General features: G+C 37.0%; 1 protein-coding gene across 5 annotated transcripts in view; it reads right to left on the reverse strand.

The window, feature by feature from the left end:
- Positions 1-20,951, reverse strand: part of Diaph2 (diaphanous related formin 2) — an 835,758-nt gene that overhangs the window by 648,404 nt on the left and 166,403 nt on the right. For all 5 annotated transcript variants that reach the window (XM_029553627.1, XM_029553629.1, XM_029553628.1 and 2 more), the window contains one exon: positions 8,503-8,642. In XM_029553627.1, the coding sequence (XP_029409487.1) occupies positions 8,503-8,642 (140 nt within the window). The remainder of the gene's footprint in view (positions 1-8,502; positions 8,643-20,951) is intronic.

Below are 20,951 nucleotides of genomic sequence, written 5' to 3' on the forward strand. Positions count from 1 at the left end.
GCTAAGGGAGCCAACCCACTATTGTTCTAAATTATACTTTTCTTTAAGTTTTATGGATTTCTGAATTCAAGCCTGAACTAAAGTAAAACTGGAGGGGAAAAAGGCCTCTAAAACAAAAGTCTCAATCTAGGAGAAAGAATAATTAAGTTTTTCAGATTGTCTGGCTCCATTTACAAACAGAAGCTAATAACTGTGGGTACAAGCATTCAAACGCCTGGTTAGAACAAATATAGTCAGAGAGAAACTCATGTAAGGACAATAGTAAGGTTAGACTCTGTGTTGACTTGAGTCTCCTTGATTATGAGTGCTAACTGCCACATACCCATGATCTTATAAAATTTAAAGATAGCAGATTGTGACCCTTCAAAATCAAGTGTTCACAGTTTTATCACTTCCCGTTCTCAATGCAAGACCCAATAGAAACAATTTCACAGAGAAACACATAGCTATTTTGTATGTTGGTAAACTGTCATGTGCCGTTTAAACTCACTGAAAAGCTGGCTCTGGACATATTATTTGACCGTCACAGTTCAGATCCAAGCATGTTCTTTTCAAAATTTCCTTCAAAACTCCTGAGACAAGTTGGGCCCAACTTAAAACAGCATCCTGGGGTCACCTCCTTTCTTCTACATTTATTTGGGTTACAAAGATGAAAATGAGGTTTTCAAGATTTTGCATCATTTACCCACTGATCCACTGTGTTGTCCCAGAAGTCAGGTAAATTTATGAAAGGAATGAAGTCAAAATATATAGTGCAGAGCCAGCAAGGTGGCTCAGCATATAAAAGTACTTGCCACCAAGCTTAACAAACTTGAATTGTATCCCTGGCACCCATACAGTTGGAAGAGGGAACCAGTTCCTGCAAGTTGTTCTCTAAAGTCCATACATTCATCAGAATGAACACACACGTACACACAAACACACACACACACACACACAAACTGAAAAAGAAGTGTAGAATGAGTAAAAGATTTTTTAACTATTTAATTTGTAGTGTGTATGTACATGTACATACACATACATGTTACAGCACACATGTGGAGGTCAGAAAATGATCTACAGTAGCCAATTATTTCCCTCTTCCATGTGCTTCTAGGGATCCAAACTTAAATCACCAAACTTAAGTCATCAGGTTGAAGGAACGTGCCTTTAACTGCTGAGTCACCTCACAGACCCAAAAAACACACTTCTCATCTTGAAGCAGTTAAATTAAAGACCCAGGCTCTCAAGACAAAAGGCCTAGAGTATTAGCTCTGACATTTGCTAGAAGGATAAACTAGAAGCGAATAAATTACTTATTCTTTCTGAGCCCAAATGTCCTTACCTAGAAAAAAGAAGGAATATCTACAATACATTGGCTTGTATGTGTATTTTACCAGGTCTTATACCACTACTGCAGGAGAATATACAGTCAATGTGTTTCTTTTTCTAAATTTTAAAATGTATAAAGATGCCTGCAGGGCATCCAATAATAGATTTTCAGATAAAGTCTTAAGTTCAGATTTATAGATATATAAATCTAGGCATATATACATATATAGATACATATACATATATACATATATAAATAAAAGAGAGTGAGAGTGTGTAGACCTCCTTATCCATGGGCTCTTCACCCATGAATTGAACCACAGACATAAAAGTTTAAAGGAACACAATTACCTATGCAGAACCTGTACAAATAAAATGTTTTTCTTGTTATTATTCCCTAAAATGTGCAGTTTAGCAGTTATTTACACAACAACTACATTTTTAGGTATAAGTAATTAAGAGATGATATAAAATAAGAGGGAAGATGGATATTTATAAGCAAATAATTTACTATTTTATACAGGAGATTTGGAGATTTGAGCATCTAAAAAGAAAACTGCAGTCATATACATCAGTCTGTGAATTTTTCTCTTAAAACCTTATGTAGCAGATAATACGCATTATGTCAAAGTGGCAGAAATCAATTTAATCTGTTTTATTGAAATTTAATGAACAATTAAATACGTATAGTAAGTGTTCACTAAAGCTGTAATGAATTAAGATAATTCTTGTATTTTCTGACTTCCCATTACAAAGTTAATAGAACTACTAGGAAAAGAGATTCATGCCTATGAAATTTAAGTATTATTAAATGTATTAGTGAAAGGTAAATGATCACTAATAATTATGAGAATAGTAAAAGATTTCATTTGAAAAAACTCAAATTTATTTACAGTTATGGTATTAATATTAGCAAGTATATATGTCATAAGTTTATGAACTTCAGTTAACTACACATACATAGAAAATGTACATGTGACCTCTTTTATGATTGATGTTGAGCAATATTCTTTTCTATCTGATTGAATATGTAAATATGCACAGATGCACACCTATCAATTTCCTCAAAAAATATTTCTCTTTCCTGTAATTTGACAAAGCAAGTACTTTCAAAGACAGTAGTTTTACCACATGCATAAGAGGGGGGTTTAATCAATGACTTAAAAGTCTCACACAGTAAAATAGGAAGAAAAATGAATTACTGCTAGTAAAACATAACATTTGATATTAAAGTAATAATTTTATACTACTTAATAAAAGCTGATAATCCTTAAGGACATAAAGCTAAAGGTTTTACATGAACTTGTAAAAATTATACAGTAAAACATTATTTTATAAAACTGTCAAAACATTTCAGGTAGTTTTTTTTTTTCAGTCTACAAAGTCTCATATCCATAATTACTTTTTGCTTACCTGACCTCAAAACAAAATATCCAGCCTTATGTAAAGCACATTTAACACAGTAGATCATACATCAGCACATCAATGTCACAGAAAGATTGCCATTCACACATCATACAACAAATTTTAATTTACTCCAAAGAGCAAAAGCATTACACTTAAACATATTTATGTATTTGAGGATGACTCTACAAAAATGATTTGTTTTCGTAATCTTATTTTAAGAAAACAAAACTATGTTACTACGACCAAATAGCTCAATAATAGCTTAAATTGAAATTTTGAAATCACAACTATTTCCACAAACTTTGAATTTATTTCATACTACAGGAAAAAGTAACATGACTCTAAGATAAATTGAAACACGGAAAATAACTAATTTAAATACAACTAAACTTTTTTTTTTCTTTCTGACTGTTGCTGGGATTCCCACTGCATTTTAGTCTTTTTAACACAGATAAACCTTAGAAATAAAAGTTTACACATAAAGTTTTCCTTTCTTTTATTATTATTATTATTATTATTATTATTTGGTCTTTTTGAGACAGGTTCTCCCTGTAGCCTCAGCTGTCCTGGAACTCAGTATGTAGACCAGGCTGGCCTTGAACTCACAGAGATCTCCCTGCCTCTGCCTCCCGAGAGCTGGGATTAAAGGCTTGCGCCACCACAGCTTTTCTCTCCTAAATTCTTCCACTCTATAACTGATTATTTTGCTGATGAACTGTACACAAAGACCAGTTACTGTATCAATCATCATCTCTCTGAGCTTCAAGTATCTTCATAAAATATAAAAATTCCAAGAAACTAGAAAAAGTCAATGGGTCAGAATTATGCAGAGCTGGGAACGAGAGTCCTCTAAAATAAAAAATAAAAAAAAAAGATAGTTCCTGGCTTTAAGCAACACATTTAAAGTCCTCCGGGACCACGGTGGGATAGATGTGTCCTTCCACAGTCAGATAAATAAATGATCAATGGCTTGCTTGTTGGCTTCAGAGTAAGGCCAAGGAGCTCTGACTTCAGCTCTGTAATTCTTTCCGTCCCCCAGGGAACCAAAGGAAACACCTCCATTTGGTGACTGCTGAGGCTAGGCTTTCAGCTAACCGAGGCTTCCTTCGTTTCAGTCTGGGCTTTCCTTAGGAGCAGTCTTCCAGGTTCCTCATTGCTCAGGAGCACATCCACTACTTTAGCATACACTTTGATGGACTAACACCTAACACCTAACAACTGCATAGCTTTTAAGTCCCTCCTGAACCTCAACAGGCTTTGTGGTCATATCATCTATTTTGCAAACAATGTACCTTGAAACTCTGTTTGGCCTCTCTGATTATCCAAACTGGGGAGACAGGGGAAATTTCATATTCCCTAACCTTAAATACATTATCAGTCAGAGTGGCACTGAAGAGGTGGCTGATGGAACAAAGCACAATGTAGCACACCCTGCCCCTCGGACGCTCGTGGGGGGGGGGACACCCAGAAGCTTCAAAAATCCAGGGGTTTCCACTGCTTGCTTGCGGCTTCATTTGGCGCAGCTATTCCCACCAGCTACACTATCCCCATCACCATCCTAGTAACTGCCTTCTCTCTTAAAGCTCCTCCTCATGTTTAAAGGAGATGGTGACGTTTCATGGCTGAGCATGGTGACTTCTCTGGTGTACGTACTGAGGCTCGTGACTTGGTGCAGAACTTCATAGAACGTGAGAAGCTTGCTGGTCAAATTTTCTCCACACAAGCAAGGCTAGAGGCTTCTGAGTTAGACCCCTATCTAGGCAAAATACTGAAGCCCTGAGCTCCATCCCTCAAACAGTTTCAGTGCCTCTTGGGGAGCGACAATGCAAGTGCCCTCCCCAATTACAGCCTCACAGATACTAGCATTATGTCATGACCCTCTGGTTTACGCCCAGTGTTGCTATGCAGCATTTTAAAAGTGGAGTGATCACATGAATCTGACATGGGACGTATGTTGCTAGGGAGAATTTTTAAATTCCTGAGACCTCAGGACCATCGGACGCATGTCCAATGTTACCATACAGCGTTTCAAAAATCGCAAGATCTCATGACCCTTTGATACTAGGATGCTACGCAGAATTTTAAATGTGGCGAGATCTCATGACCCTCTGACACATCCCCTATGTTGCTATACAACATTTTAAAAGTCACAATTGAGTGACAACAATCCACCATCGGTGATCCATACACAGGTGAGGCTGGAGGCTGGAGGAGCCCTTTCAGACGGAAGCCAGCCTGGTTTACATAATTCCCAGAAAGTTTGGGATGAGCTACAAAGTGAAACTCTGTGTCAAAAAACAAATAGATAAAAAGATTAAACATTTTAAAAGGCAGCCCGGGGTGGTAGTGCATGTGTTTTATTCCAATACCGAGGGGATGGGAGTTGAGGAAGTGAGCAGAGGCAGGTGGATCTCTGAGTATGAGGCCAGCCTGTTTTTCATAGCAAGCTCCAGACAACCTAGGCCTACATAAATAGACCCTATCTCAAAAAACAAACAAACAAACAAACAAAAAAAAAACAACGTGGGGCTCTGTCAGATCAACACTAGCCTGTTCTACAGAGGGAGAGACCCTTTCACAAAACAAACAAAAAAGCTTCAAAGGTTGGCATGGCAGCACATGGTTTTAATTCCAACACTTGTGAGGCAAAGGCAGATCTCTGCGAGTTCAGTGCCAGCCTGGATCTACATAGGGAGTTCCAAGCCAGCCAAGGTGACAAATTGACACCGTCACAAAAAAAAAAAAAAAAAAAAAAAAAAAAAAAAAAAATTAAAAAGCAAAATGAACAAAGGAAAAGTCTCAGGTATAATATCAAGCAATTTCTAGAATCTTTATAAAGATGCATTTTGACAACTTAAAGGTTTTACTTTATATTTTTTGTTGAATTTTTGTGTATTTCACAACCAACATCTTAATCTTCTTTATATCCTTTTCCCTATCTGATCCCATCCCACAACCTGCCCCTGCCACACACATACACACAACACGATTTCATGCATTCTGTCATTTCTCTTAAGTCTTATCTAGTCAGGTTGATCCACTGGGGTCTAGTCAGCTTATCTAGATTCACTACCTTAAGGAAGATCAGCTTTTCCTGACCCAGAAATAATCAGCTGCCCAATCAATAGTTCTTCAACTAAGATTGGGGCCTGCTGCCCATTTACACATCTCTACTTTGGGTTTTGTTTACTTGAGTTGCCATGGGACTTGTACATGCTGACACAATTGCTGTAGGTTCATATGAGCAAGATCCCAGGAGGCTGTAAGACTCTATTTTCATATGGTCGTGCACCTCCTCCTCTGGCTTTTGCAATCTTTCTGTTACCTCTTCTACAATAGTCCCCGAGCCCTGGGTGAATGAAGGTTAATATAGGAGTCCTGTTCAAGGACACACACACACACACACACACACTCTTCAAACTCTTATTCTCTACAAGTTGGTGAGGCCTAATAACAGCAATGACTGGCACAAAAATGACCAGCATAGAAAACTATACTGGTGCAGTAGTGGCACTTGTATCCTAGAGATAATCAACAGCTACCTAACTGGACCTAAAACTCACTCAGTGGGAGGAAACTCATGTGTGGTACTGTAAACATAGCCAAATCAACATGGTTGGACAGGTCAGAGATCTTAGCAAAAACCTCAAGGCTATCACATCTCTAGACAAATGCAATTTCTTACTATGTGCTAAATATGGATCCTTATATTTACAGGAAAGCATACCATTCACCACTCATCACATAAGCTTCATTTGCAGAAGATAGAGAGTATTACAGAATTCCACAATTGGCCACATACAGAGAATAAATGTCCATGAAATGCCCAACTCTAAGTGACATATCTACAATGGAATTTATACACCTAAGGCTCACAGAACACAGAGGAACAAGGGGTGGAGAGAATACTAACGCATCTCTCAGAAGTCATTAATGAAGCTCCCTCATGCAACAGAGGGTAATGAACACAATGATATATTTTAATTTAAAAAATTTTATGACTTATTTGTGTTTTGCCTGTAAGTATATAAGTGCACCTGTACATGCAATACTGGTGGAGGCCAGAAGAATGCATGGATCCCTTAAACCTGGATTTAAGTGCAATTATGAGTCCAATGATATGGGTCCTCATCAAGAACAAGCCACTTAATCATTGAGTCATCTCTCTGTCTCTGAATGCCATGACTTCTACGGTTTTATTTTTTAAAAAAAAACAAAACTGTTTTTTTAACATATCTCACATACTATTGTTCAGGCTAACTTGGAATTTAAAGCAAGCGCTCCGCCTCAGTCTCCCACTGCTGAGATTACAGGCATGTGCCTCCACAGCCAGTTTAGATTCGATTCTTCACTTTTTAAACAAGGTCTTCAGTGAAATTTTTGTGACTGTAAGTGTTCAGCAATGTGGTAGAGCAGTACAGGTTATATTGAGGTGAGGATGCACTGTGGTTTCTATTCTCAGAGAAGACAAATCTCTGTTGGGCATGATGGCTCAGCACTGCAGAGTTTGGGACTGGAGGCTAGACTGGTCTAAAAAGTGGGAACTTGTGTAAACAAACAACAAACAAACAAATAAATAAATAAATAAATAGCTGAAATCAAACAAACAAAAAAATCCCATATCCTTCATAGAAATCAACAGAACTTAAAAACATACCATTTTAGAAATGATAAGAAAGCCACCACTGAAAGGAGTATCAGAATCCAAAGTAAAGCACATATAAACACTGTATTTAAATTGTTGTGAAACTATAGTTTTCAAATTATTTTGCCAAGTATGTTATAAATGTAAGTAGACAACTGAATTTTGCACCTAAATCTCAGTTGATTGACTAAGATGTAAATTATTTTCAGTGCTGCATGAATGAGGCTTGGGGCATATATACCATATATAATAAAATTGCATAAAGGTTTGTATGCTCTCATCTGGTAAATTCTGAACTCAAGACTCTAACCATTTTGTAAGTAGATCCCAGAATTGATCAATAGGGGAATAATAGTTATTTAAGTCCATTTCAATGAAGCAAATGTTCCCTTAACAAAGAATGGTGTGTGGTTGAATAAATATATAAATTATTAAGCATATTATTCATATTCTCTACTTCGGAGCTAGAGGGATGGCTAAGCAGTGGTTTTGCACTTGCTGCTTTAGCAGAGGACCTGAATTTGATTTGCAGCACCCATATGGCAGCTAACAACACTAACAACTACCCTCCAGTTCCAGGGGACCTGACACCTTCTTCTGAGCTCTGTGGATATTACATACCACAGGTGCACTTACATACACACATGCAACAAACTCATACACATAAAATAAAAATAATAAAATATTTTTTAAAAAATATTTGTCATGTCTTTATTAGTAAAAAAAATTTAGGCCATCTCAAAATTAGAAATATGTGTGAGTGTTATATCTAAAACTTAGAGGAAATATGAAATAACATAAATATATAGCACAAGTGTAGGAGGATTAAAATTACAAGCTAATATTAATGTGTTTTAGTAAATAAATAGCCATTATCTGGAAACACAGTTCAACTTACAAATATAGATATTGTACTTCTGGATCTGTTTTATATAATGAAAGTGGAGTTATGAATATTCAAGTAATATTTTTAAAACCTCACATTATTAAGGATCATTAACTAAATATATCATATATATTTAAATGTTTATTCTTTACAATGAGATACTGGTGAGTTTGAAATAAAAATGTATTATACCCACAAATACCTGTACAATACAAAATGTGTGAATTCCAACAAAATGCTAAGAACCGCCTACCTGACAGGATTGCTGGTTAAGGAAACCCTCAGGGATTCTAGGCAGTTAAGAAGTTTCTCATCTGAAATACCAGATCGCAATTCATGAACATATTCTTGCGATGACAGGGTGCATTCATGCTTGCTGTTTTTCAGGCCACCCTATAAAATGAAAAGAAGATCCCACATTAGGCAACCAATATTTTATTTAACTTGAAAACAGAATAATACACAGACTACATAACATGGCATTTTCAAAGTATTTTAGTTGAGTCTCCTTGCCTAAGCCACAATGATATGTAACACACCTTGCACACTAATTTAAAAAATAAAAATAAATCCTAAACAATAAATAAAAAGAATACAAGATACTTTTACTTTGTGTGTTGTTTGCAGAGTGCTAGGCATTTAAATTTTCTGTGGTTTATTTATTTATTTATTTATTTTTGGAGGGGGTTGTGTGCCAGGGATGGGACTTGGGGACTTTAACACTTTAACATGGTAGGCATTCACTCTGCATCTGAGATATATTCCTAATAGAATTCTTTCCAGAGCTGAATAGCAAACTTGTACTGTGTATATCACAAATTTTCCTCAGATACTTTAAAAGAAAATTATAGCTGGGCGAGGTGTCTCACACCTTTAATCCCAGTACTCAGGCGGCATAGGCAGGCAGATCTCTCTGAGTTCAAGGATACCTGATCTACATAGTGAGTTCTAGAATACCCAGGGCTCCATAGTGAGACCCTGCCCCCTCAAAAGAATTCTAGCTGGTGCTCACAACCCACAACCTGAATAGAATACTGGAATAGAATATTGATGCGATAACATAAAGTATTACTGACAGGTCTGCTTAAACTGCTAATCCAGGAATTATGATTAATATTAACTGGTCCTCTTTAATTCATGGAAAAATACTGTTAAATCATTTTATTAATTTTGCTACTCAACATTATTTGTATTTGAAAGGAGGAACTACAGAAAAGAAAATATAATATAAAGATATATATATATATGTATAGCCTAAATCTATTGAAAGATATCAGAGTATCACCATATTTCAAAAACAAGTGAACAGTTATTACAATATAAAACAATATAGTCTCCAATTAGCATGTTATTTAATTAATGCAAAACATTCAGCAATTTCCAGACATTCACCTGTTACTCCCATGTCAGTCTTTAAAAATGAACTACAGCAAGGTGATGAAGCTAAGAAGCTGTGATGAGATAATGAATTCATTGGACTAACAATGCATACCTTCACTCTATAACTAATCACAAGTTTACATTTTCTACAATATGAAGGGATTCTCTTAATTATAACTATAGCTTTATTCAAATTTTCTAAACTCATCCAAATTATACTGACTTTCTGCTAAGTATCAATGCAAGCCTCTCCCTAGTGTTCAGAAGTGTCCCAGGAGTGGACACACAGTAAATACGATATACTTATGTATATCTGTAGTTCCTCCTTTCTAATATAAATAATGTTGAGTAGCAAAATTAATAAAATGACCTAACAGTATTTTTCCATGAATTAAAGAGGACCAGTTAAATTTCATAAAGGATATGGAATTTAAAAACCATGTTAATAAAGAAAAATGAATTCCTTAGAATTCCATACTATTTAGATCATTATTAGGTATGCCTCCTAAATATAGGCATATAATAATATGCCATTAATTCTTAATTTCTGAATTAAAAAAAATCACATTAGTAAATGTTAAAAGCTAACAATATGTAAGGGAGTTTTATTTACTAACTATATTGCACCACTATCATTAGTATTAATTGTACTTAATATAATATTACAGAAATCATTGTTTAGGTCTCATGTATACATACATACGCACACAAATACACATACACAGAGAAAGAGAGGGAGGTGCACATGCATACGCACATATTCATCGTGCATATGAGTACAATTTCTGAACTGAGTCAGAATAAAAAAAACGAGTGGTATTTTTTAATTTGTACATAATAATTCAAAAGCAAGAAAATGTTTCACAATATAGCTCTCATGGTGATTTTTTTTTTACTTTATTTAAACATAAGAAATGTTCACTAGATAAATTGCCACATGCACTGCATAGTTAAATAAATTCATCATTGTGAAATTCATATGCATCTAATTTATTATCTCCCTATCTCTGATTCCATGGGTAATAACAGCAAGGATTCATGGCATAATACTAAAATTACACTTTCATTTTTGCTCAATAAATTCACTTTCTACAACACTGTGGGGTCCATCAGTAACAATGAACAGATACCCCAATGCCACATACGCCACTCTGAAAACTACTAGTAGAAGAAATTAAAACTGGCAAATCTATGGTCACATACCACTTTCATGTGATTCTTAAATTTATTTTTTAGTTCATAAATAGACCACACTGATCTTTCCTGGAGGCTTTTTATGTACAGTTCTTTTGTATTCCTCAGTTTTCTCTGTCTGGAAGACTCAGCCCAACCCCACACTGCTTGTCCCATCATTTCTTTCAGCATAACAGTATTCTTGCCACCACATTCTAGTTATCTTCCCAACATGGACAATACTAGCTTTACATAAGTATATCATATTTACTGTGTGTCCACTCCTGGGACACAAGCTGTGTCCCAGTAAAGTAAGAAAATCACCTGCCTTGGAGATCACTGCATCTCCAGATCATAAGATCCTGTTTGGCACACATTGAATCAACACTGCATATTTTCTGGAAGGACAAATGAGTGATAGACATGTCTGATTGTGCTAAAGCTTGTAAGGTTAGTTTAGCATTGGGGATGGTAAATCTACACTGTCAGACTGATTAAACTGAGTGACACATAGGAGATTAGCAAAACACACTTCTAGGTGTGTTTGTGAAAGCCTTTTCAATGACCAATTAGATCATGAAGGATAATCTATTTATAGATTCAAATTTTAAATATGTTGTGCTGGAAGGTGAGGCCTAATTTGAGGAAATAGGTCACATGAGGCATGACTTACAAAGGTGTATCTAGGCCCTGGTCTGTCACTCCTCCTTGTTTCCTACCTGTCTATATTCTGACATGTGCTCCTGGACATAATAATGTTACTTTGCCTTGAGCTCAAGCTGACCCTCGGCTGAAACTCTGAAACTTTGAGCCAATGCAGACTTGCATCCTCTACTTGGTTTCTTTTATATATTTATCATAATGCCAAAAAGTCTAATAAAGATTTGCTTCTGAATGTTGCATAGCCTGAGAGGTTTTCAGTCAGAAGATATGCAGAGACATTGAGTTCAATACAGGTAAATTAAGATACAATAGGGCATTCTAAGAAAATTCAAACTTTACCTAGTCTGAATTATGCCCAGATCATTCATCTGCTAACATCCTTTGGACAGGGTGTTTACTAGTCTTTATAAACCACTTTACTCATGCATGATACAGTGGTAATAAACACTTTAAGTTGACAAAATGGATATAAACATTTTCAAAAGACAAATTGCATATGTAACCTCTCATACTCATAGAAAATATTCATTCCATTTCCTAATTGGACCTCTGTAGGATTACTTTAATTAAGGCATATGGTCACAGCTGATGCTGTTTATGGACATTTAGGACAAACTGCCACTTCGGAGCTCACCCTTCACATACATAGTCACCTAAGTTTTAGAAAAGCTTTAAATTTTTTAAAAATATTTTTACTGAGTTTTTGCCTATTTCGTATAAGAGATCTTAATTAAATTTAGACCCTCTTCCCCCATCTGTGCCAGCCCATAGCCCCACACACAACACAACTGGATTTCACACATTCTTGTCAAGCATTTATGCCCAGATGTCCCTCAGTGCAAGTTCATCCACTGTAGTCTAGTCAGTCTATCAAGAATCACTCCCTTAGTAGGACAGGAGCTAAGACTGACCTAACCAGACAGCCTGAGAGTGCCTGACCTGGCCTCCAGTGCTGGTGAGCTTCCTCAAATTGTGCCATACCCAACCCCCTAACTGGGATTAAGTGAAGCCCCTCCCACGGTCCCAGGGGTAGCCCTGTCTTTCCTACAGCAGGGCAGGGGCTGAGACCTTAGCAGATCACCTGAAAGTGCTTGATCTGGCCTCTGCCTGGTATAGGGCCTGAGACCTCAGCAGACCACCTGCGAGTGTATGGATCTGATCTCTGCATGGTGATGAGATTCGCCAAATTGCTCAGTGCCTAACCCCCTAATTGAGATTATGTGTGGGCTCTCCCACTTCACCAGAGGTAGAACTCTCTGCCATACAGTAAGTAGGGACTGATACTTCAGCAGACTGCCTGAAAATGTCAAAATGGGGCCTCCCCTTAGCAAACTTCCCAAATTGTGCTCTGAGTACTGGCTAGTAGGGAGTCCAAATGTTAGAAGGAAGCCTGAGTGTACCTAACTGGAGCCTGACTTGGGCCTCTATCGGAGCTCCAGAGTAGTTGATCTGAAGCCATCAGCTCCCTCCAAAATAAAATCTCAGAGAACCTGAAACCTAAACCAACCAGCTTTCCATACCCAATAAGAAAACAACCAAGGCACACCAATAGTACTAACTGAAGCAAACAACTTCAATTCAAAAAAAAGAAGACTTGATTTTTACACCAGAATCACAAACAACAAAAGAAATACACATGCCAAAATCTCAACACAAAAATAATAGCATGGAAAACCAAAAGAGCATGTTCCCACCAAACTCCATCAGTCCTGTAGAAGAGTACTACATGGATATGCCCCTTAGAGATAACTCAGGACACAGAATTTAAAAGAACAATCATCAACATGATCAACACATTTAATGAATTTAAAGAACACGCAAACAAATCAAAGAACTAAAAGAATATAGGGATAAACTTCTGACTGAAGTCACAAAAGAGATAGAATGAAGAAAACTCAGGCTGAAGTGAAGAAGGAAGTGAAAAACTCAATAAGCCAATTTGAAACAGCAGGAGAAAGCCTCACCGATAGAATGAATTAAATGGAAAACAGAATGTCAACACTGGAGGTAAAGTTGAAGAACTGGACCACTCAAGCAAAGATTATGAAAATTTTGTTAAAACACAGGAATGGAATATGCAGGAAATGTGGGACACCATGGAAAGACCAAATCTATGTATAATAGGCATAGAAGAAGAAGAATCTCCAATTAAGGGTTTTGACCAGATCTTAAACGGGACCGTAGAAGAGAATTTCCCAAAATTAAGGAAAAAGTCAGTCCTTTAAAGAAGATCTACTTTCCCTAATTGACACTTGAACAATGGAACCTCTATACTTAAGGATTCTGGAACATTTTGGAACGGGGGTAGAGAGAATACTCTTACATCCCTCAAATCTCATACGTCCCTCGACTCTCACCAGCTATGCTTCCTCATGCACACAGAAAGCCACAATTGGATAAGTTTTAGAGAACAAGAGATTGCAGAGTGCATGTCCCTGGCATCCTGTATTAAACCTTATCCACCCATGGCTCAGGGATCATAGCAGAAGAGAGATCGGAAAGATTTTAAGAGCCAGGGATGGTGCATGAATATAAGGAAACAGAGGCTTTCAGGCTTCTGGGAACTTGTTCATATGAACTTGCAACAATGGGGACAGCATACACAAGACCTATGCTGACTCAATCAGACAAAAACTCAGCATAGAACTAGGGAAATGGACAGTGGGTCCAAATGCTAGCCAAAGAACTATTGGAAACTAACTAATGCTAGGCTTATTTGGTTTATTTTGCTTTATATTGTTTTTGAGACAGGTTCTCAGTTTGAAGCCCAGGATGGCATAGAACTTGTGAAATTCCTCCTGCCACAGCCATCCAAGTGAGGAGATTATAGGCAAAAAGCCACCATGTTCAGTTTTAGGAAGAAGATTAAATTACATAATTTGGATACTTTGTGGCTATGAGGATTGGAGACAGAAAAATCAAGTTAATAAATGGAAAACACATAACTGGAGAATCTTTTCAGAAGTAAAAGTACTTTGGGTTTTTAACATAAATTCCTTCTTGAACATTATGAAAACATGATCACATTTTAAGGTTAGAATGGTTCTTGAAGTTCAATTTTTCTAACATCCTCACTACAGAAAAAAAGATTCCAGCCAGAAATAGTGGTGTATACCTTTAATCCCAGCACTCCAGAGGCACAAGCAGGTGTATATATGGGAGTCTGAGGTCAACCTGGTCTACAGAGTGAGTTCTAGAACAGCCACCAGGGCTACATAGGGAAGATCTGTTTAAAAAAAAAGAAAGAAGGTAAGAAAGAAAGAAAGAAAGAAAGAAAGAAAGAAAGAAAGAAAGAAAGAAAGAAAGAAAGGGAAAGGAAAGGAAAAATAATCCATGGAACTGCTAAATACACATAAGTAGTGAGGTTGCTGGACTAAAGTACAAATATGCTGAACCTTGGGTCACTCATTTATCCACTATGCTACTTTCCTCCAAAACTGAATTAAAAATGGAAGTAATGATTATTTAATTCTGAAATCTCTATTTTAAAATGTCAGAGTGAAAGTATCTTCAGTGTAATCTTTTTGGTACAACATAATATTAAAGAAATAACCCCAAAACAAAACAGCGTCATAGATCAAGGCACCTCTCACTGTACTTAATAGCACAGTTTTACAACAATGGCTTATTATTAACATCCTGGTCTGATATTGAACAAAGGCAACAACTAGATAATGGATGGATAATAATTGAAATTTTAATTAGCTGCTCTGTATGAGATTAATGAAAATTACCACTGTGCCCATTTGATCTTTAAAAAATAGTGCAGACAAAGTTAGCAATTAGAGTAATATCATGCTATTCTAAAGCTAGGTGAATAAATGCTTTCCTAATTTGAAGCCATTTCTTAATTTGGAAACCATTAGGATGGAGATACTTGTCAGTATGACTATGCCTGTATTACTGTAAGACAGTACACAAAGTACTAAAATATATTTTGGGTCAGTTTAATAATCACACATTCCCCTTACTCTGAAATGGAATTTTAATATCAAAACTAGCCAAACAATTTTCTAAAAGGAACATATTAAATGTACAGACAACATAACCACTTCTGAGTTTAAGTTGACTTAGCACAATCACGATATTTCATTTTTAAATGTAAAAAGATTTACTTTTAAATTTTGTGTGTGTGTGTGTGTGTGTGTGTGTGTGTGTGTGTGTTACATGAATGTAAGTGCACTGGAATTATGCAATGACCACAGAGGCCAGAAGAGGGTGTGAGAGTCCCAAAAATGTGAGAGTCTCAAAAATGGAGTTATGGATGGTTGTTAGCCAATATGTAGGTGGTGGGAATCAAACCCAGGTCTTCTGCAAGAGCAGGCAGTGTTCTTAACCACTGAGTCATCTGTACAGACCCCAAATATGCTTTTTTAAAGGGTACCCATATTTCTTTCAGTATACTATTATTCTTCTGTGGCATAGATCTTGCATTTTTGTGTGCACTTTATTATTATTTTTTTTATTTTATGTGTATGAGTGTCTTGCCTGCATGTATGTAAGTGCACCTGCATTGTATTATGCAATGCCCACAGAGACCAGAAGTGGGCATTGGATACCCTGGAACTGGAGATACAGCCAACATGTAGATGCTGGAAATCGAAGCCAGGTCATATGGAAGAACAGCCAATGCTCTTAAATGCTGAGTCATCTTTCCAGCCCTTTGTGTGAAATTTTGTAAGTTCTAGATCTTAAAATGAACTAGACTATGTAATGGGGTATGTCCAAAACCCAATTAATCAAATATTTTCTCTTGACTACCCTTTTTATTTTGTTGTCAATCTTTTATTCTTACTTAACTGCTAATTCCCCAAAGTCTTAAGGTATAGTTATTCAAAATCAGATAGAATACTAGTTTATGTGAAGACAATCAGAAATCTGGATCTGCTGGAAGAGCAGGTAGTGCTCTTAAATGTTGAGCCATCTCTCCAGCTGTGACATTTACTTTTAATTCAAGAAAAGACTTCGTAGTTCTTAAGTGCTATAAATACTGGATAGACCTTATTGTACACAGGACTTATCAGCTGTAGCATGCACACACAGAGCAGTCAAGATCTCTGGTTTCAGCTTCAAAGAATAGCAATACTGTCATGAAAATAGGAATACTATTACTACTACTAGCCATCCTTCATAAAACTAAGTGTAGTCAAGATTCTTTGGCTATGTCAATCAAGTCAGTTCCTTTTCTACCATTGTACTTGTCAAAAATGCAGGGTTATAGATTATCACATTCAGAATTGTAAATACAAAGATTCACAGTGTTGATTGTTAAGATGTTCTTATCGTAAAAGCATAAGAAACTTAATGGCTATTTTTCTGTATGAGTTCCTTCTGTGTATGTATGAAAAGGAACATGAAAGTCAAGTGTCCCAAGCCCATGTGAATCTAGGTATTGCTTCTGCTAATAGGTATGTGATGAGTTACATGAATCTGAATACATTTCAGAATATTTAGATTTCCTACTGGCATGGGTAACACATGTCTTAAAGGAAAAGCATTAGATTTGCCTGATTTACTCATCAAAAAATGAAAAAGTAAAAGGAACCTTAAATTACAGTATTTCAAAGAATTTTAAGTTCAACTTATATTTAAAAAAGTCTTTTATTGCATAAGAAATATGAATGACACATAACATCCCCTGTGCATAAGAAATATGAATGATGCATAACATCAGTTAAGATATATATGAAAAAAATCTGTGCAAAAATTACCACTATTAGATAACTTGGCATAATGTCATTTCCCATTTCAGAAAGTACTGTTTTCAGCTAAGGCATTTTCAGAAGGTGAAATAGGCAAAGTAGGAAAATATATATCAAATTCTAAGGCAAGATAGAATCAAAAATTTTTCTACAAAAATGTGAAACACCACAATTTTTCACCTTATACAGACCATTTTTCCCAAAAGAATATGACTGAATAAATTTCTCCAAATGTTTATAACTAAAATGACTGTTAAGTATTTTAATTTATTTATTATGAGTAGGGGTTTATTGCCCGCATATGTGTAAATGCACCCATGTCATGCAATGCACACAGTGGTCAGAAGAGGGCATCAGATCCCCTAGAACTGGAGTTACACTGGTAGTTAGCTGCCATGTGTGTGTGGGGAATTGAACCCCTGTCTTCTGTAAGAGTACCTAGTGCTCTTAACTGCTGACCCCTCTCTCCAGACCTAAAATAATATTTAATATTTTTTTTCAACCTCCCAGATTGTGACTTTGAACTCTAGAAGTTCAATTAAGTAAAAACTAAAATTTTTATTGGAAGAGAAATGCCAATGATATTTTTTCTGAAATCATTTACTTACTGAAGCTTCAAATATATAAAATATCTTTTAAGCATTTCACCACAAAACTATGGAGCTTTGCAGAAGAGGAAGAAGAAAGATTGAAAGAGCCAAGGCAGGTTCATAAACACAGGGAGGTGTAGGCTTCTAGGCCACTGGAGGCTGGCTCACGTGAGCCTGTGGCAATGGTGGCATCTGGTAGCTTCAAGTATGGGACCTATGTCAGCTCAAATAAACAAGGGCCCAAAGGGGAGGTCAGAAATAGGTGGCAGTGATATCCTAGTAGACAACCTCAGAGGGTAAGTTCGGACCTCCATCTATACAGCGCCTGTGATCTCAGCAGCCCGCCCAAAAGTGGCAGGTTCTGGCCTTCCTCTGGCATAGGGGCTGAGAACACAGAGGACTGCCTGAGAGTGCCCAGATCCTGCCTCTACATGGTGGTGAGCTTCCCCTAATTGCCCGATAACCATCCCCCTACCTGGGATTTCCTGAGGCCCCACCCAAGGTCCCAGGGCAGATCTTGCTTTGGTAGGCTAAGGCTGAGATCCTAGCAGACAGCCTGATAGGGTGGGTTCAGACCTCCATCAGTGTGATCTCAGCAGACCCAGAGACTGCAGGGTTCTGGCCTCCCTCTGGCATAAGGGCTTCGAACACAGCAGACCAACTGAGAGTCCCAAAATCACCCCCCAAGGGAATTTCCGAAATTTTCTCTGTGTTCCTGCTAATAGGGGTCAATACCTTAGAAGGAAGCCTGAGTGTACCTGACTGAAACCTGACTTGGGCCTCTGTGGTGTTCCTGAATAGCTGATCTGAAGCCATCAGTTCCCTCCAAAATACAACCTGAGAGAACCTGAAACCTGTACCAACCAGCTTTACACAACCAATAAGGAAAGGACCTAGGCACCCTGATAATACAAACAGAAGCATACTTCAACTTAATTCTCATATCAGAAGCATAAACAGCAAACGAAATTCACACGTCAAAATCACAACTGAAGAATAAATAATAAAACGGAAAGCCAAAAGACTATATCCCCACCAAACTCTACCAGCCCTTTAGAAGAGTTGAGGAAAAATCCCTAGAGATAAGCCAGGACACTGAATTTAAAAGAATAATCATAAACATGATCAAGGAATTCAACGAATTTAAAGAACACACGAACAAGCAAGTCAAAGAACTAAAAGAACATAGGGATAAACTTCTGAATGAATTCACAAAAGAGAGAGAAACATTGAAGAAAATTCAGGCAGAAATGAAGAAGGAAGTGCAAAACTCAATAAGCCAACTTGAAGCAACAGGGGAAAGTCTCACAGCTAGAATGAATGAAATGGGAAACAAAATAACATTGGAGGATAAAAGAATTGGACCACTCAAACAAAGATTATGGAAATTAAAAAAAACACAGGAATGGAATATGCAAGAGATGTGGGATATGGGACACCATGAAAAGACCAAATTTACAGATCATAGGAATAGAGGAAGGAGAACAATATCAGGTTAGTGGTATTGACCAGCTCTTAAACAGTACTGTAGAAGAGAATTTCCCGAAATTAAAGAAAGACATCCCCATGCAAATATAGGAAGCACATAGAACACCAAACAGACATGATCAGAAAAGAAACTCCCCAAGACATATCACAGTAAAAACACTAAATGTTCAGAACAAAGAGAGAATACTGATAGCAGCAAAAGAAAAACAAGTCACATAAATCCAGCCTTGGTAGACAAAAGAAAAATGAGGAGGAACACAATAGACAGATGCTTTTGGAAGCTCTTGTCAAGAAATCCCAATGGATTCTGATATGAACATTTGAAATTTGCCCTGTTCTGGCTTTTTTCTGGTTCTCTGTCTAGAATTTGTAATGGTAACTACTCTTGCCTTTACTTCTCCTTCACATCCCCTGTTCACCAATCAAGGACTTTCTTTTCTCCCTACAGATAAGAGTTATACAATTTGGGAGTCTTTTAGATAGACCCACTGAACGGGGTACCCCAATTGCCTCACCCTGCATCCCTGTTCAGCCCGGAGGAAGCCAGAGTGGTCTGTGTCCTGATTCCCTATCAACAATTTGGGTAATCTCTTCAGAGGATGGTGTGATAAGAATAGGAGGTAGGAATTGCCTAGGCAGCATAAAAAGACTCCAAAGAAAAGTAGCCAGTTTCTCAGCTAAAAGTCAAAATGTCCTTGGGCCTCTTAGCAACATACTCTGTTCCAAAGGCTAAAAATGACAAAAGTATTTGGGAGCTCTTAACTAATCCCTAAAATATTTTAGGGATACTTCTTCAGATGGGTAATGTTAGAGTAGCAAAAAGCCCCATTTACAAAGAAAAACGAAAGAAAGAGAAAGAAAGAAAGAAAGAAAGAAAGAAAGAAAGAAAGAGAGAGAAGAAAAGAAAGAAAAAGAAAGAAAAAAGAGAAGAGAAGAAAAGAAAGAAAAAGAAAGAAAGAATGAGAAAGAGAAAGAGAAAGAAAGAAAGAAAAAGAAAAGAGTACACGAAGTTGTCAGAGAAAAGTGATGGGGAAATACAGGAGGTGTTGGAGGGGAGAGAGTGGGTGTGGATTTGCTCAAAACACCTTAATCCATGTATGAGATTCTCAATAAAAAATTTTTAAGTTAAAAAATAAAAGAAATAGGTGGCAGGCCAGCGCTAGATTGAGAGCCATTTGAAGCTGATTGCTGCTGAGGGAAGGAGAGTATGACTTACATACGACAACGGGATGGGCTGACTAGACTCCAGTGGATGCATTTACATGGAAGGACATTTGGGTACAAACACCTGAATGAATGAATAGGACTCAGCATATATGACAGAGTGCTTAGGGTTAGGTAGGGGGTGGGGGAGACATGGATGGGGAAGGAGGTCAGAATTTGAGTGGGAAATATTGTATGAAATTTACAAAGCTCAATAAAAATAAATTTAAAGAGATCTATTTAAAAAAACTGTGGGGGCTGGAGAGATGGCTCAGCGGTTAAGAGCACTGATTGCTCTTGCAGAGGATCCAGGTTCGATTCCCAGCACCAACATGGCAGCTAGGAACCGTCCTTAACTCCAGTTCCGGGGGAATCCAAAGCCCTCTTCTGACCTCTGCGGCATTGTATGACACGGGTGCACTGAACATACATGCAGGCAATACACTCATACATATAAAATAAATATAATAAATTAAATATTTAAAAAAAACAAAACTGTAAGC

This window comes from Nannospalax galili, unplaced genomic scaffold (genome assembly GCF_000622305.1).
Source record: "Nannospalax galili isolate Female #2095 unplaced genomic scaffold, S.galili_v1.0 scaffold3, whole genome shotgun sequence".
In the NCBI taxonomy this organism is placed as follows: Eukaryota; Metazoa; Chordata; class Mammalia; order Rodentia; family Spalacidae; genus Nannospalax; species Nannospalax galili.